This window comes from Anabrus simplex, chromosome 12 (assembly GCF_040414725.1).
Source record: "Anabrus simplex isolate iqAnaSimp1 chromosome 12, ASM4041472v1, whole genome shotgun sequence".
In the NCBI taxonomy this organism is placed as follows: Eukaryota; Metazoa; Arthropoda; class Insecta; order Orthoptera; family Tettigoniidae; genus Anabrus; species Anabrus simplex.
In genome coordinates, this window is record NC_090276.1 from 91,554,333 (window position 1) to 91,573,760 (window position 19,428).

At 43.1% G+C, this 19,428-nt stretch overlaps 1 protein-coding gene across 1 annotated transcript in view; it reads left to right on the top strand.

Annotated features, from left to right (window-relative positions):
• The window catches only part of LOC136884161 (uncharacterized), a 122,630-nt gene that overhangs the window by 91,020 nt on the left and 12,182 nt on the right, over nt 1-19,428 (top strand). The window contains exon 2 of the mRNA XM_067156200.2: nt 16,322-16,468. Coding sequence (XP_067012301.2) covers nt 16,322-16,468 — 147 coding nt within the window. The remainder of the gene's footprint in view (nt 1-16,321; nt 16,469-19,428) is intronic.

The window sequence follows — 19,428 nt, forward strand, 5'->3', positions numbered from 1 at the left end:
ACTCAATGTCGTCAAGCTTATTTCTGATATTTCTGGTGTTAAGGTGCAAAATCCTAACCTCACTAAGTAAATTAACTGAAATTGAACTATGACAAGAGTTCACGGTAATATCCGAGGGTTTCTCTGAATGAAATCGTCCAAACAGTTGAATTTGACTTCATAGCAACCTAGAGGAAGTTTTGGGTATCCTGTTATAAGATTATTTAAAGTAGTCCTGTCACTGGCCATTTTGAGGTTGAATAATGTGCCTGGATGGTATAGACTTGGTAATATCTTCCCCTTGAAGCCGTTTAATGTCCTCGGTGTTCTGAATGCGGATTGATCGGTGATTCTCCGATTTCCTTACGTAAATTTTGCAATCTTTAGTCCACACAAATTTATAACCATGTCCCTTCAGGTCCCTCGCCAGTTTATGTAGGTATTTATTGGTTGGTGTCAGGTGTTCGTTTATGTAAACAGTTCTGGGGCAGCCTGAATGCCTACCTCACTTGACTTGATGTTTTTCATCTTCTTGGCTGAAAGAAATTCTTCTTTCTTGAGGCGGCTACAAAATTTCACAAGGAGAGGTGGTGGGAATTCAGGCTTTCTGGAGGGTAGTCTATGACATGCATCAATATCACTATCGGCCACTTCGACATCGAGTGCTTTGCCGAGGCATTTCACTATTGTAAGTGGATTTTCATTCTGAACTTGTGGCAGGGCGCGGATTTCCAAATTATTTCTTCGAACATATTGTTGCAATTCTTGGTTTTCTGTCTTTAGTTTTACCACCTCTGCTTGTGTTATTTCACGTTCTTTCTCAAGATCATTTACTTTAACATTGCGATTTCAGACATCGCCATCTTGAAATATTCCGTAATTTTTCGAAGAGAATCTTTTACCTCTTTGAACGAGTTCGCACAAAATGACACAGCCTTTTGAATCTCCCCTTGCTCCGTTTCTATTGCCTCAAGTTTTGAAAGCCTTTTATGAATATCTCTAATCACGTCATCTATTTCACTAACGTTAGGCACACACTCAGTCTCATTACTAAGACATGCCGTATCGTCACACCTACCACAGTACCTACCACTTTTTCGACTTATCATCAATAAGTTTCCTGAAATCTTCCTTATTGATTTTTACACACACTCTATGATGCCTTCTACGACACTTTCCGTCACATATTATGTAGTCATCTTCTGATTTTATGCTGGAGTTGCACAAGCCACACACACACGACTGAATTGGATCCGCCATCTTGAAATGCCATATCCTAATTTAATATTTCTTGCAGTAACTTATTTTATTGTACTGCATTCCATTACTTGTTTTTGGTTCCATTTATTTCCGTCTTGTACGGATTTTTCAAGACTTTCCAGATATCGATCAGACTTACACACCCAGTCCTCCGAGTTCTGATCTCTTCTCCTTGATCTGTAATTGCATTTCTAAATTCCTCTTTGATTTTCCTCGCCGCCTGTTCTGTATAGACGTTAAAAAGCAGGGAGACAAAGTACAATACAACCCTTCTTTGTCGCTATTTGATCCAGATTGATTTCAGAATCTAAAATAGTTTGGTTCGATCAACGTTAACACTTGTTTTTTATAAATCTACAAATGCGGTGTGCATTGGCTTGCCCTTCTTAATTCGACCTATATAAGATGAGATATAGTGTAATTGTGGCTTAGCGTGCTCCTACATTTCTCCCTAGGATTATAATAAGTAATTATATTAAGAAAAGGTAGTATTGCAATATTTAAAAAGTCGAGGTAAAGTTATATTCGTGAAGCGTCTTTCATGTGCTGTGGTTTCACTTTGTATTATTTATTCGTCTGCAGTTCTTAGCAGTTACCAACGTGTGAGACGTAAGAGATGCGTGACATTGGCAGGCTCAGCTAGCGATCTCATTTGTTCTGCAGGTGTACTTTCGATCTTATTTCCGTTTCCCTGCTGAGACTAATTTCCTCACTGATATGTATTCTATAACTTAGTGTTTTTTCTGCATATTAGTGATTTGTGTAAAGTACGCCAAAATTCGTCAAATTCGTAGTCTCAAAACCTTCAATATATTTTTAAAACTGACGGTCACTTTTAATATTTTCTAATGTTTTCTGGTCGATTTATTTGAGACAAATCAGATGACCCCTCGTTCGCCGTGAGCAACAAGTAGGACCTACACGTCAAGCTACCCCGCGCTGTACGTGACATGCCATACGCATGGTCACGTCCTCTACATTCATTTAAAATAATACATAGAATACTTTTTGAGCTACAGTCACTTTTTGTGTTTCATGGAAAGCGTTATATAGATTGTTCGCTGGAGACTTTTGAAAGTTGTTTCGTATCAAAATTTCGTAGGCAGGTCGCTCGAAATACACAGGTGTTAAAGTCCAATTTAAAACTAAATTAGCGGGTGAGTTGGTCGTGCTGTGAGCTTGCATTCAGGAGGCAGTGGGTTCGAACCCCAATGTCGGCTACTCTGATGTTGGTTTTCGTGGTTTCCCATTTTCACACTATGCAAATGCAAATTAAGACCACGGTCAATTCCTTCCCACTCCTAGCCCTTTTCTGTCCCATCGTCACCATAAGACCTATCTGTGTTGGTGCGACGTAAAGCAAGTTGTAAACAGATGTTAAATTAAACAAAGTTATTACAAACGGATTACAAATTGAACTACTCTTCCGACAAAGTTTGTGATATGGGCAAGACGGCCTGAGGTAGTCAGTTGCACCAAGCTCGCTTCTGCCTTTCACAAGGGAAACTACCCAATCAAACCTTCAGACATCCAGATGAGAACTGGTGGACAAGAAAGACAAGAAGTACATTCATTACTAAGTTGTATACAAATTCTCATTAACTAATGGCGAATAGTATCAGAGAGGGGAGGGGAAGAATGCATTTGCTTGGAAAAGTCATGTATGTCAATATTTAACACTAGTTGGTACCCGGCGTGCGCTGCTATGCCACCAAAAATAAAATGTGCTTCTTAATAAATTCTAGTTTATGCAATTTTTATTAACATTCTTGTTCGGGAGATAGTGGGTTCAAACCCAATTGTCGGCAGCCCTGAATATGCTTTTCCGTGGTTTCTCATTTTCACACGAGGCGTACATCGACGGTCTCTTCCTTCCCACTCCTGGTAATTGTTATGCTTATTTTTCCTGTCATTTGCTATTCCTTTCCAGCATGAAAAATGTACAGCCTGTATTTGTTTGGTTGTTTCGTTTTTGTGTATAAATATTGCATCAAAGGGCTAGGAGAGTGACCCTGCTGGAGGCCGATGGCCTTGTGCTGGGCTACCGAGTAGCAAACTCCTTCTTTAAGATATAAAGCAATGCACGCTCGCTAATATCCAGTACCTATCGTGACCGATAAAACATGAAACGCGCACTTAATCAAACAGAAATGGAGCTGTTTGGCTAGTTTCTCGCACCGACAGGGTGGTAACGCGTTTGGCGCCAGTAGTTTCTTCACAGGAATGTCTGATATGTCAGAGTGGTTTATTATTTCGCGTGCTCGCTGCGGTTCGCGTGCCGGTCATTACTCAGTGAGGCTCGATGTTAAACAAACGTCTTATCTGGGATCTTCCAAGGACACTCCGCTCAGAGAACTTCTTACACGTCTTCCAATGACATGGATAGAACCTCTTCTCCCACGTTCAGGTATAGTCGGACCGCGAAGAGAACATAATGTTACAAGTCTTTCAAGAACATTCAGTTACAGTCGGACCGCGAAGAGAACTTCTTCGAACTCGCTTTACAAAGTCGGGCCACGCAGAGAGAAAATCTTGTCACATGCCTTCCAAGCACACTTAGCTATAATCGAAAGATACAAGGAACAATTATTTTACACATTCTCCAAGAATACTCAGCTATAATTGGACCGCATAATCGAACTGTGAGAGAATATATTCTTACAAGTCTTTCAAGAACACTCAGCTAGAGTCGGACCGCATCAAGAACAACTTTGTTACACGTCTTTCAAGAACACTCAGCTATAGTCAGACGGCATAAAGAACAACTTTGTACACGTCTTTCAAGAACACTCAGCTATAGTCGGACCGCATAGAGAAAAACCTTGTACACATCTTTCGCGGACATTCATCTATAGTCGGACCGCATAGAGAACAATTTTGTACACGTCCTTCAAGAACACCCAGCTGTAGTCAGACCGCATACAGAACAAATTGTGCACGTCTTTCAAGGACACTCAGATATAGTCGAACCGCATAGAGAACAACTTTGTACACGTCTTTCAATAACACTCAGCTATAGTCGGACCGCATAGAGAACAACTTTGTACACGTCTTTCAAAAACACTCAGCAATAGTCGGACCGCATAGAGAACAACGTTGTACACGTCTTTCAAGAACACTCAGCTATAGTCGGACCGCATAGGGAATAACTTTGTACCCGTCTTTCAACAACACTCAGCCATAGTCGGACCGCATAGAGAACAGTTTTGTACACGGCTTTCAAGGACACTCAGCTATAATCGGACCACACAAAGAACAACCTTGTAAGCGTCTTTCAAGAACACTCAGCTATAATCGGACCACACAAAGAACAACCTTGTAAGCGTCTTTCAAGAACACTCAGCTATAGTCGGAGCGCATAGAGAATAACTTTGTATCCGTCTTTCAAGAACACTCAGCTATAGTCGGACCGCATAGAGAATAACTTTGTACCCGTCTTTCAACAACACTCAGCCATAGTCGGATCGCAAAGAGAACAACTTTGTACACGTCTTTCAAGAACACTCAGCTATAGTCGGACCGCATAGAGAATAACTTTGTATCCGTCTTTCAAGAACACTCAGCTATAGTCGGACCGCATAGAGAACAACTCTTGCACGTCTTCCAAGGACACTCAGCCATAATCGGGCCGCATAGAGAACAACTTTGAACGCTTATTTCAAGAACAATCAGCTATAGTCGGACTGCATAGAGAACAACTTTTATACGTCTTTTAACAATATTGAGTTATAGTCGGACCACATAGAGAACAACTTTGTACACGTCTTCAAGGATATTCAGCTATCGTCTTTCAAGAATACCCAGCTATAGTAGGACCGCATAGAGAACAACTTTGTACACGTCTTTCAACGACATTCGCCTATAGTCGGACAGCGCAGGGAACAATTTAGCACACGTCTTTAAAAAATACTCAGCTATAGTCGGACCGCACAGAGAAATCCTCTGTGGGTAGGGGCGGTAAAATACACCCACGGTATCCCCTGCCTGTCGTAAGAGGCGACTAAAAGGGACCCCAGAGGCTCTGTACTTTGGAGCGTGGGTTGCGACCATGGGGCCCTGATCTGAGTCCTGACATTGCTTCCACATACTTGTGCCAGGCTCCTCACTTCAATCCATGCTATCCGACCTACTTTTATCAACTCTTGTTCTTTTACGACCCCGATAGTATTACGTATGGAGGTCTAGGGAGTCTTAATTTTCATGCCCTTCGCGGCCCTTGTCTTCCTTTGGCGGATACCTTCATTTTTCGAAGTGTCGAACCCCTTCCACTTTTCCTCTCTGATTAGTATTATATAGAGGATGGTTGCCTCGTTGTACTTCCTGTTAAAACAATAATCACCACCACCACCACCTGACATTGCTTCCACTTACTTGTGCCAGGCTCCTCACTTTCATCTATCCTATCCGACCTCCCTTGGCCAACTTTTGTTCTTTTCCGACCCCGACACTATAAAGTTTGCGAGGGCTAGGGAGTCTTTCATTTTCACCCCCTTCGTTGCCCTTGTCTTTCTTTGGCCGATACCTTCTTATTTCAAAGTTTCGGATCCCTTCCATTTTTTTCTCTAATTAGTGTTATATAGAGGATGATTGCCCAGTTTTACTTCCTCTTAAAGCAATAATCACCATCATCCCTTTTTCCCTTCTGCCCTTATAGCATCAAGTCAAAAACCCGCAGCCTCCCACTACAGTTGCAGCGCTACCTGTTTTTCGGTTCTGAACAATAAGTGTTATTCTCTAAATGATGTAAACATTACGGCATGCAATTAGAAGTCTCTCTAAATTTCAAATCTATTAGCTCGAAAAGTTAAAATAAAAAATTCAGTGTTCCAGACACTAAAAATAACAGAGCGTTCCACATCAGCACAAACGCTAGCGCAGATGACTCGCCAGTCGCTCAGTTCCGAGAATCTGAGATCACCCTCTAACGTTACATCCTTATAAGCAATGCAAACCTATTAGGCTTTATACCACCCTCCCAGTCCTATACAATATATTGTTACCATCTTTTTATCGGAATTCCAAGTTCAACTCCAAGCCCCTGAAGTTGCATTCCGACGTTGCGCACCTATGAATAAAGCAGATGTATTAAGCCTTACGGCATCTCCCTAGACCCGTGCCGCCATCTTGTTCCTTCGATTGACACCTTGATATAGCGTGTAGCTGCAATTGTTAAAAGTTAACATTTTGCGCCCCTTTAAATACAGCATTCGTATTGAGCCGTATAGCCAGTGGTTGCCTAGTTGTACTTCCTCTTAAAAGAATAATCACCCCACCTGTGTGTGTGTGTTTTCACACCTAACGTAGCCCTTGTCTTTCTTTAGCCGATAACTTTATTTTCGAAGTGTCGGACACCTTCTATATTTCCTCTCTGATTAGTGTTATATGGAGGATGGTTGCCTATTTGCACTTCCTCTGTGTGTGTGTGTAGGCTGGGTGCGGTAAATAGACTCTTACGGTATCGCATGCCTGACATAAGAATCGACTAAAAGGGGTCCCAGGGGCTCTGAACTTTGGAACCTGGGTTGGTGAGCACGGAACTCTTAGCTGTGTCCTGGCCTTGATTCTACTTACTTGTGTTAGGCTCCCCACTTTCATCTATCCTATCCGACGTTCCCTGGTCAGCTCTTGTTCTTTTCCGACCCCGACGCTATTAGGTTTACGAGAGCTAGGGAGTCTTCAATTTGCACGCCTTTCGTAGCCTTGTCTCTCTTTGGCCGATACCTTGAGCGGTTGCTTAGCTCCAAGACCTAAGGCCGCCTTTCAGCGTTACACCTCTATGAATAAAGCATATATATTAAGTCTTACACCATCTCCCTAGTACCATGTGAAGTTCTCAGAGGTTGTTAGGTTAACGCGTAGTCAGCGTAACGTTAGGCCAGGAGTTAACCCGGGTATCGAACTTGGAGGATAGGTCGGGAATTTTATTCTTTATTCGGGGACTCCGATAATACGCAAAATACTGCAGAGCTAAATTCCGGCACCACATTTTTACGTTTTGTGTTGAGTATTCAGTACGAAGATAGGTTAGGTCCTCCTGCGTGATTGTACCTAAGTCGCGAACTTGTCAGCAAATACTTCCAAAGTTAGTCAACTTCTCCGTGCAGTTATTTTTTGCTGATATGTGAATGCTAGGCTCAATGTGAAAAACAATGAACTTGGTATTTCGTGTCTCAGCAAATACTCCCAACAAGTATTTCCAAGAATAATTATCTTTGTCACGCAGTCAGTTTTTGCTAAAACGCATTTCCTGTCACGACTTGACTTTAGCAGCAAAAGGTGCCCCCCAGACTCGATCTCTGTTCTTCCTCAACTATTAATAATGTTTATGTCCTATTAACTGTTTTTTATATACACCGAAGTGCCGGAATTTAGTCCGGCAGACGTTCTTCTCTTGTTCAAGAAGTCCCAGACTCGATCTCTGTTTGTGTCAACTATTAATAATGATATTCGCTTTGCGTCTTACTAAATACGTTTTAGAGTCGCCGAAGTGCCGGAATTTAGTCGCGCAGTAGTTCTATTTTAGTTCAAGGGAGTCCCAAACTCGATCTTCGTTTTAGAGCCTGTAACGATCACTCACCTATTTTCGGCTGCCGGCATCTGGAACTCCACCTATTTTCATATACTCGCCGCTACTTTACTCATCTAACCGGCCTTGGACTTTCACTGCTGCCTCGCCGTGCATCCGTCCTGGTGAACTGCTCACTACACACTGAGTCTCCACTGGATTACGTCACTCGTTGCCTCAGTGGCCGATATTTCTCGACGTTTTGTGTACTTTTTTCCTGAACTTTCTGCAGCGGTATAAAGGCTTCCCCCACATACTCGGTCTTCAGTCCAGCACTGACACCGAGTGTGGTTGGAGGGTCGTCTGAGGACTTCCCAGTATATGCTGGGAAGCTCCACTTCTTTTATTTGCTGTATTGGGTGAGCAACAGAGTATTTATTTTATAATTACCACTATTATTCTTCTCCTATGGATTTGGAGTTATCTTCATTGCTGTGGCCGGTTTTCTTTTAAGCTTGATATGAGTGATATTTCTCCTTAACAAAGGAACATCGAGTAATATGCAATTTCAAGAGTTAGTGAGTGATTGAACTTGTGGCCTGGACACTTATCACATAAAACTGTTCCTGCATTTGGCAACGTTTATACTCAGGCGACTCCCATTATTGTGATCCCCGTCCTTGGTCTTTCCCGTGCCTTTCTTCTCCCTTCGTTTACCTTTTTGGAAATCTGTGTCAATATTCTCCGAGACTTATAGGTTACCATGTTCATTTGATTAGCCACACATTAGAACTTGTAAATGGTCTAGGGATTCTATTTTAATGTACATCATTCACGACGAGCGTTTTCTTTTATGTGAGATATTACAAAATTTTGAGTTGTAAATTTGGAATTGATCTCCTTGTAGAAACAATATACTGTTTTGATTAACTTTTTTCTTATTATTATTACATCCACCGACCTCCAATTGGTCCCAGACCTTTTCTCCTTGAACGTCTTGTCAAAGAATCTTAATCAACTACTACGTTGTTGCTTTGTTTTTCTACGAATTGATAAATTTGTTTCTTTCTACATCCCCAACACGTCACAAGCCTCAAATATGCTTCCCAATATTACGCCCCTTATGAATAAAGCATATGTATTACACCTTACTCCATCTCCATAGTCTTATGTGTAGCCGCCATCTTGTTTCAAGTTCAGCTTTTACCAATCTCAGCAACAAAGCTCCTGAACCATGTCTCATCTTGTCTAGTTAGGTTAAGCCTGGGATAGAATCTCACACTTGAGTCTATAAGGCCCTTGTAAAGTTAAGCCTGGCGTCAAATGATTGCCTGTTAGGTTAACCTAGCACTCTTGACCATAATCACGTTGGTAGTTGCAGCAGTTGATGCAGCATCCTTGATGTCTTTGGGAAGAGCATTCCACCATCCCGAAGCGGTGATAGTAAATGATCGATGGTATGTGGTTGTTCGGTGGACAGGTATTTCTAGGAGGGACACTGAGCGAGTATCATGGAGATGTAAAGAACCAAGGTGACCGGGCGAGTTGGCCGTGCGCGTAGAGGCGCGCAGCTATGAGCTTGCATCCGGGAGATAGTAGAGTTGGGTATCCAACTTGGGTCTGTAAAGCTAACGCCCTTAAGCCTACGGTCGAATCCAGGATCTGTAAGGTTAAGCTTGGAGTCGAATCCATACCTGTTAGGCTTGACTATAATCACACTAGCAGTTGGGTCCAACCTGCAATTTTTGGCATCAAATTTGGGTTTTATGCCCTTAAGCCTAGGGTTGAACCCGGGGTCTGTGAGGTTAAACCTTAACACGTAGCCAGTGTAACATCATGTGAGGTTAAGCATGCGCAGTCAATGAGGTGGTGGCCTCTCCTGGGGGCAGGGTGGCAGTGGTGGCTGCCGAACCCGTAACTTATACTACTCAGTTTCGTCCTCAGTTTCGTCCTCAGTTTAGGTGTTAGTTTAGACTAAAATTGCTGTACCATTTCAATATCAGTAGGTTCAACTGCAGTGCCCTTAGTGACATGTACAGGCGCTAAGTGGTGCTGGTGTGACGGCATCATACGATTGGTAGGTTAGGATGAACGTCCAGATAGATAGATAGATAGATAAAGCCTTTATTTTCTGTGGCGAAGTTAGGGCTCTTGGCCCTTTCTTACACTTAACCACACACATATTGTTATTATTCCATACAATGACATTGATTAACTTAAAATACCAAGAACTACAAATAACACTAATTTTTAAGACAAAAATATGAATATATACATGCAAAGAAGAAAGAAAGAAAAAGTAACTGCCTACATAATACAGGTTTGAGGAAAAAAAATCAATACACAACGAAAGAAATACTAATGTAAAAACACTAGTAAGCTTAATAAAAATACTAAATGAAATTTAACTAATTGTATCCTTGCAAGACTAGATCTAAGTTAAATACTGTACTTACTACTAGCTATTTTTAGACTACTTCTACTTCGTAAATACAATATGGATGTTTCTAATTTAATTTAAATTATCATATTAAACCAATATTTAATATATTGTGCAATAATCTCATATCATTTTCACACACAATCACTCGTTCCACTCATACAGGTACTGTACCTTGCTGGAAGCACTTAACGAGGAACTGCTGGTAGGAGGTTTTAAATATACTTTTTGATGCAGCATCCTTGATGTCTTTGGGAAGAGCATTCCACCATCCCGAAGCGGTGATAGTAAATGATCGACGTTATGTGGTTGTTCGGTGGACAGGTATTTCTAGGAGGGACACTGAGCGAGTATCATGGAGATGTAAAGAACCAAGGTGACCGGGCGAGTTGGCCGTGCGCGTAGAGGCGCGCGGCTGTGAGCTTGCATCCGGGAGATAGTAGGTTCGAATTATCGGCAGCCCTGAAGATGGTTTTCCATGGTTTCCCATTTTCACACCAGGCAAATGCTGGGGCTGTACCTTAATTAAGGCCACGGCCGCTTCCTTCCAACTCCTAGGCCTTTCCTATCCCATCGTCGCCATAAGACCTATGTGTGTCGGTACGACGTAAAGCCCCTAGCAAAAAAAAAAAACCAAGGTGACGAAAATTGCTGGAGAGATAAGCAGGGATGTCTTCCGAAAATACCTGGTACACAAGAGTATTTGCATGTAGTTTACGCCTGTCATCTAGTCGTAACCAAGATAATTGTTTATAATAGGGAGAAACTCGAGCGTCATACCGTAAATCCATAGCATTTCTAAGACAAGCATTTTGAGTGCGTTGTAGTTTCAAGCTTAATTCTTTTGTTATATCCGTAAGAATTACATCACAGTAGTCAAAAATGGGAAATAATAATGACCGAACAAGTTGAATTTTTAGTGATCGAGGAAATACATTTCTGAAACGTTTTAAGGGATGCAAGTCACAATAAACCTTTTTGCAGATATTCTTAACTTGCGCTGACCAGTTTAGAGTTTCCGTTATAATAACACCAAGGTTAGAAACTGATTCACAGTAAGGTATAACAGTATTATTTAAAGTTACGGGAGGAATGCAATTTTGTAATGAGTTGATTTAACTGGGGCTCATTCTCTTCCAGAGCGTCCATGTCTTCCGCCCATGAGGGGGTTTTCGCTATGGCGGCCTCAATATCGTCAAGTTTGCTATCCTCTTGTCCCTGTTCAACAGAGTGGCCTGTCATTGTCTTATGTTTGTGTCCCTCAGAGTAAGGTTATATTACTTCTTCCTCGATATCTTATGTATGTGAGGGTGGTTCAGCTGCATTAATGTGCTGTACAGCTGGTTCCATAGTGTGTTCGTTGTCTGTGAAATCTGCATTTGATGTATGAATTTCTTCTAAGCTAACCATTGTTGGTGAAGCGACTTCTCTACCAGCCTCAGTAATGTTATTTGTATTACCAGTTCCGTCAGAAGCAGTCAACTCAGTGCAGTCAAAGCCGGTCGGCTTCTACTTGCGTTGTTTCTGTACAGTCAAAGCATGATTTAATTTGGCCCTCATAAGTGAGGAGAATTCTACAGTCCTTAACAGCTAGTTGAGTGGGTATAGGGTACTTAAGTTCAATACTGACAACACGAATGCCGTTACTCACGTCAGAATATACTTACGGGTCACTCCACTTCTCGTCTCGTCTTGAATGTCCTTGACCAGCCCATAAGTTGACATCACGCGGGCAACCCGCACGTTGTTTACTTCAGAATATATGCACTCGTTTTGTCGAGGTGTCCACAGCAGTAAGTGTCACATTCGTTGAATGACCATTACAAAGACGTAAAACGTTCACACCTTCATGCAGAGACTACTTTTATATACAGGATGGCCACAAAGTCCCCTTACTCCCCTCTTATAACCAATAGAAACCCCTGAACCTAGTTAAATAAGTTGTACACCATTCCTACGTCATGTTTTCTTGGGAATTTACGGCATTACGAGTCCAGCTCATCAGTCTGTGCACCATCATTTTCATGCCAAAGGATAATACGGCGTCAAGTTCTGTGCGACATTCTTCGTAGCATTGCTGGTGTGACTTTAGTGACAGCTTGTCTTACAGCATCTTTCAGTTCATCCGTGGCATTATATCGGGTTTGTGAAACGATACCTTTTATGAACCCCCATAGCGTATTATCACATGTGGCAATGTCTGGGCTTCGTGGTGGCCAGACAAGTGGAGTCGGCATCGCCCTGGAAGAACTTCATTAAGATATTCGCGCTCTCCGATGGCAAAATGGGATCACGCTGGAACCAACATATCTATTTAATTCCGTACTCCTCCAAGAGAGGAACAAACCAGTCCTGCAATACAGTAAATTCACGTAACTGTGCTGATTCACAGCACAGTCAAAAAGAACGGCCCAAACAAGCGTCTTCTGTCCATGGCTGCCCATATCATGACATGCGGCGGGTTATTTTCCAATTCTTCAAAAACGTGTGGATTTGTCTTGCTCCAGAAGACCACATTTCGTGCGCGAGAGCTCTTGTAAATAGCACGCTAATCGGAAAAAAGCACTTTGCCTCGTTTTGGTATTGTGTCGAACATCTGAAGAAGTGCCGCACATACCTCCATTTTCCGGTCAGTCAGCATCCGATAATTATTGGACGGGCGTAGGGCGATATGGGCGCAAGCCTAAGTGTTTCTTCATGTGCTTCTTCATTGTCGACCGGGGTATTTGCAATTCCGCCGATCTTTTACGTGTCTACTTCTTCGGCGACCTCTTCACGGACTCGCCGACAAACTGACATGTTTCTCTTCTTGTGGAGGGTCTCCCACTTCTGTCCTTATCTTTCACACTTCCTGTGGCGAAAAGTTTCTTTTCCCATCGCAGAAGTGTTTGTTTTGGAGGAGGGTCTCGTTGAAATCGTGCCTGAAAGTCAGTACGAACGTTTGCTATTGTCTTCCCTGTTTGCCTTCTCTCATGCACCCAACAACTTGCAATAAGACGTTGCTCAATACTGTAACTGGACACATCAGCCATCGTTTAGTTCACACAATCTGAAACATAGAACGAAACGAACGTATATTAACATTTTTAAGGGGGTAACGGGACTTTGTGGCAACCATGTACACTGCATTTTCCCCATTGCTATAATTTGGTCCTTGTTAAGTTTGAGTTCTGTTCCTATCCAACGATGAATTTCAAGTGGAACAGACCTATTGTTTCCATCCTCAAACACGCACTTAATAGTATTTTTTTCCGTATACTTTCCACATTTGTACTGATATTAGTTCCCGGTATTTAACTATAGCACTTAACAAGTCACTGTCACCACTTGGCCGCTTGCTGTGTTACCTCGGCCGAGTTTGCGCACGAACTCGTCTTCAGCCACCGTTCTACTTTACTGAGTTATAACTCTCCAGGTATACAGCGTTATTCAGCCGTCCCTTCCAATGTAGTTTTATGAAATCTAAAATATTCATTCTGTCCTTAAAACATCTGCCCTGCCAGTATGCTCAGACAACACAACCGGATATTTTGGTATTTACCGCCTCACCATGATAGGACGCCGTATCAAACACTGGAAGATATGCGTGTGCTTTCTATATCATATGAACCTGACACGCCGGCGAAACACTAAATTGATGTTGTGACGTCAGTAAAACTAATACTTGGTATAAGCTGCCCAGTGTGCCGTACGGAACCGTAGTGTAGCTGGTAAAGGCGTGGCGGAGCGGGCTTGCATGTCAGATGGGAGGCTCGAGTCCGGGGCGAAGATTACAAATTTGTGAAATATTTGGTTAATACGTACCGCACGCAATGTAAGTTCAATAGCCACTATCATGCAAATTGTTTGTGACCCTAAGGGCCGATTAGTTAGCAGGACGGACACATACAGACCGGACCTAATAGGAACCCAACTGCCCTGACAATGTTTTATCGCAGCAAGTGCTCGATGTGATGGTCGTTTCGGTTTATGAACATGCGGGCCTGGTGTCCAATAGATCGTCTTGCGTGCTGAAGCATTCCAGGTGTAATTGCTCGGCAGGCGTCCGTGATGAGTTGCCAGAGCTGGTCGGGGTTTTCCGGCACTTGAGTGTAAAGGACGTTCTTCAAATGTCCCCACAAGAAGAAGTCCAACGGCGTTTAATCCGGTGATCTGGAGGACATAGAAACAGGGCCTCCTCGCCCTATCAATTTCCCTGGCAGTTCCTCGTCAGATGGTTACGAACGGGCAAACTGGAATGTGGTGGAGCTCCATCCTGTTGCAACCACATCGTCAAACGATCCTGCAAGGGCACATCTTCCAGCATCAGTGGGAGTTCCTGACGTAGAAAGTGCAGGTAGCTTGGGCCCGTCCAGTGGCCCTCAAAGAAATAAGGTCCAATCAGGCGATCCCCCAAGATTCCACACCAAACATTCACTCCCCATCGTACCTGATGAACCGCCTGTCGCACCCAGTGAGGATTGTCCGGACTCCAATAGTGCATGTTGTGGCGATTGACGTTCCCACTATTGTGGAAGAGCGATTCGTCCGAGAACAAGATATGCGATACGAATGCTGTATCATTGTCCAGCCTGCCTAATAGCCACCGACAGAATTCCATTCGAGCTTCGAAATCCCGCCCATGTAGCTCTTAGTGTAGCTCAAGATGGTATGGGTGAAATTTATGTTCATGCAGTATTCGCCAGACGGACGGCTGGCTGGTGTTCACCTGTCGTGCAATCGCCCTTGTATTGATGTGTGGATTACTACCAGCTGCCTCCAGAACGGCCTCTTCTGTTTTATCCGATGTAACGGGTCTATCGCGGACTAGTAGCTGGTTGGAAATCACGCCTTTTGTCTTTAGGCGTCTTTCAACACGGCGGAATGTCGTAGCAGCCGGGTGTCGCCTCTCGGAAGACCGTTCCTGGTACAGACGTAGTGTATCGCACGCATTTTGTCTTGCTTCCCCATAAATGAGGAGCATTTCAACGTATTCCTCTGTGGAAAACATGCCGAATGACAACCGAGATTACAGTACATCCAGGCCCTAACCACCGGAGTATGCGCTCAGCGTCATTCTACTGTTTGAATGTGGCAAACATAGGCCTGTGTTTACGTGTTCAAACATCATGCCGATGCAAAAATATTTGAACGATGCAAGATTGGAACCGCCGCTGGCACATCCCGTCGATAGCTAGGCGAACGCCTAATCACATCCGCTACACTACACTGCTGGTACCATGTTAGTAGTGCGACGAGATCAGAGTACATACGTCATCCGGTTCGATGTTTAAGACATTAATTACAGCACTGTTGTTCTTCTTCTTCTTAATCTGCTTACCATCCAGGGTTGGCTTCTCCCTCGGACTCAGCGAGGGATCTCACCTCTACCGCCTCAAGGGCAGTGTCCTGGAGTACTGCACTGTTACCTAGTTTTATGCATTGATTCCCCTCTTCGTTACACCAAGTCACGAGGCACGACACATTAACATGTTAAAAGGACGTTGTTACATGATTTCAAGGCGTCATGTTTTGCGAACGGATGGTATAACACGTCGCCAGGGTTCAGAATCGTGTGCAAAATGTGCTCATCCCCCTGTGGGTGGGGACGGTAGAAAACACCCACGGTAGCCCCTGCCTGCCGTAAGAGGGGACTAAAAGGGTCCCCAGGGACTCTATACTTTGGAGCGTGGGTTGGCGACCACGCGGCTCTAGCTGAGTCCTGGCATTACTTCCATTTACTTGCACCACGCTCCTCACTTTCATACCCTTCGTGGCCCTTGTCTTCCTTTTGCCGATACCTTCATTTTTCGAAGTGTAGGGCCCCTTCCATTTTTTCTCTCTGATTAGTGTTATATAGAGGATGGTTGCCCAGTTGTACTTCCTCGCAAAACAATAATCACCACCACTGCTACTTCCCTTATTGTGAGACTGTGAACACATATTTTGAATCAGAGCAAACTTAGAAACATTTTACCCAAAAAAAGTCCAACACGAAATGAAAAATTAATATTTTGGAGTTTGTAGTCCAGTTAACAGTTTTTGTTGATTCTTGGAAATTATGTCAATTAGACTTGGTAATTCTGGAATTGGATGACTCAGTTATGTGTAAGTTGTGGAGTGGAGGAGCTCACTTACGTTCTTTGTCTGTGTTGCAGCACGCGGCAAGACGTGCACGATGGAAGCGAACTGCACAGCCTACATCAACACGAGCTGCGTCAAGGATCTTCATGACGGGAAGATGCGTTGTCTCTGTGGAGATCGGAAACCACCGAACAACGGCGCCTGCAAGAACACTCACATGGGTACGTTTATCTTCCCCTCAGTCCCGTGCCAGCCTCTTCTCAGGACCTATTGAAGATAAAATAATTATTGATGGTGAATTTTTTTTCTTTGCTAGTGGCTTTACGTCGCGCCGACACAGACAGGTCTTATGGCGACGATGGGATAGGAAAGGCCTAGGAGTTGGAAGGAAGCGGCCGTGGCCTTAATTAAGGTACAGCCCCAGCATTTGTCTGGTGTGAAAATGGGAAACCACGGAAAACCATTTTCAGGGCTGCCGATAGTGGGATTCGAACCTACTATCTCCCGGATGCAAGCTCACAGCTGCGCGCCTCTACGCGCACGGCCAACTCGCCCGGTGAAGTGAAAATTGGAAACCACAGGAACCCATTCTCAGTGGTGGTGTTCGAACCCACGAGTCTCACGAATGCACAGCGCTATCGCGGCCACTCCGTTCGTTTCGTTCTCAGGACAATCAATCAATCAATCAATCAATCAATCAATCAATCAATCAATCAATCAATCAATCAATCAATCAATCAATCAATCAATCAATCAATCACATGGTTAAGTTTCCCAGCAGCCCTTCGTGGGGGCCTGATTGTGTGGTGCTGCTACGTTTCTACACGGCAACAGTCCTCTCCCGAATAGACTATGGTAGTGCGTCTTATGATTCAGCATCAAGATCTAGGTCCGGCTCCATGGTTAGCGTGCTGGCCTTTGGTCACAGGGGTCCCGGGTGTGTGTGTGTATGGTCTTCATCATCATTTCATCCTCATAACGACAAGCAGGTCGGCTACGAGAGTCAAATCAAAAGACCTGCACAAAAACGTCAGCACACGTACTGTGTGTGGCCACAAGGACCCTGAATTTTACAAAAACTCTAGTAGACGTAATGTAACAAGTTGGGAAAAAAGGAAATATTCATATGCAAAAATAAAAAACTGCTTGGATTCATACTTTATGCAACAGATCCATACGGGATTATCGCAGAAAATGGGCTAGGTTAACAATATGTGGTGCAGAGTGGTTAACGAGTCTTTGATGATGTCTACAATGACGTTGTTGAGTATATTTCTAGGGATACCTAACCCTTTAAAAATGCTCCAGCTCTATCTTGTAGTACCTTCCCTGCTGCCAGAAAGCAATCCTTTAACTGACCAATGCTCAATTCGGATGTTGTGATATTCACTTAGATATGGGAGGCATAGTTCAGAAACATCTCTTTTCTGTGTCAACCTCAATCATCTGCTCGATGTCTCTTTCAAAACGAATGGTGGGATCCACTCTTAGTGCTGAAGCTAGAGCTGATCTAATCCTGTGCAGATGCCAAGCACGTGTTCTAAAGTTTCAGTCTCGTCACAGTCAGGATGACAGCACCACCTTCCAGGGACTGCTCGAACTGCCGAGATGTTGGGCGACATTTTGTCCACTCTGAAGACGATAATCCACTACATTATTCACCCAAAAGTTGGCTTTGGGTAGGTCAGCATATATCTGAGACCTTATTTCCTCTCAAGGAGTGAGAAGCCTGTGTATGAAAGGCTTTTCCCCTTAAACTCTTCTTAATTGCCTGCCAGTCTAGTTGTTGTTAACAGCTTTGCTGATATTTAAAATGCCAAAGACAAATTTCCTCTCACTCTGCAAGTCTTGACAGAATAGAGGAGGGCATTATTGAGGTGAAGCAGACGTTACAGATGTTGAAGTGTTGTAAGGAAGCCTCTCGTTTAGCTTTCACAAGACCTAGTCCGCGACAAGTTCTTGGAGCATGTATCGTTCTATCTGGCTAATTGTGAGGAATCGCAATGATTTCGTTCACAACTTCTCTCAGTAACTTATTTACATCATCTAGAAAGCTATTTCTAATCTTTATTAATGGTACACACTGCAAGGCTTGGCCAAATATACCTATTAATGATAGAGTCTCTGATCAGGTTTCAACAAATGTGAACTACACAATTCATTGGCGCTTATAACAACAGCTTCTTCAAAGACAATTTCATCACTAAGATAACTGATGCGCTCATCAGTATTTATCAAAGAATGTATAGTAGAACTGTCCGCAGTCGTAATTTTGGTTGGTACAAGATTACCATTTTCGAGACAAATCAATTTACTCTTTGCTGCATTTGTTTTCAGACCAATGGATGCCAAAGAGCTTTCCGCAAGTTAAATGCGGTAGCTTATGCTTGTTTCATTACCTCCTACCAGAGCTGGGTCATCCGCAAAAGCAAGACAAGATAGCTTGCTCAATGCATCTACTATTGAAAACCCAAATAAATGAGAAAACTCGTGGTCAGTAAGCTCCGTCTATTGCTAAGTTCAAAAGAGTTAGTGATACAGGGCTTCCTTGAGGAACACCCCTATTTAATGGGATTGCCTTTATTTTGTTAGGACCTACTTAGATTTGGATACAGTTGTCGATTAGTAATTTCACAATAATAATTCTTAAATTCTCAGGCATATCACAGGAGGCATATGTTCCTCTCCTACGCAATCGAAGGCTTTTGTTACATCTAAGAATGTCATGCAACAGACCTGTTTCTTTGCCTTAGCCATTCTGAGGCAGCCATTAATCAGCAAAGTGTTCATGTGTGTTGCTGGAGAAGAGATAAAACCTCTCTGGTGGCAAGGAAAGCTTATGAAACTGCACATTATCTTATCTAACACACGTTCAATTATTCTTCTAATAACAAGAATAGTTCTTCCCTTCTTAAACTCTGTAGGAATCACTCCAAAATGGATCATCACAGACCCTAACAGTGCAATTAAATTTCCTGCTTTCAAATGCTTTAAAACTCTCATTGAAAATTTATCAGGGCCAGAGATGTATGCATACACACACCAGAAGGGGCTGTATTCACATCCTTCTCCGATAACACTAGCACATTAGGAGCTTGTTTGTAAAGAGGAGTCCAAAGATGTCATATCATTAGCAGGCCCAAATCATTCTGAGAAATATCCCTCAACTTCATTTAAAGGT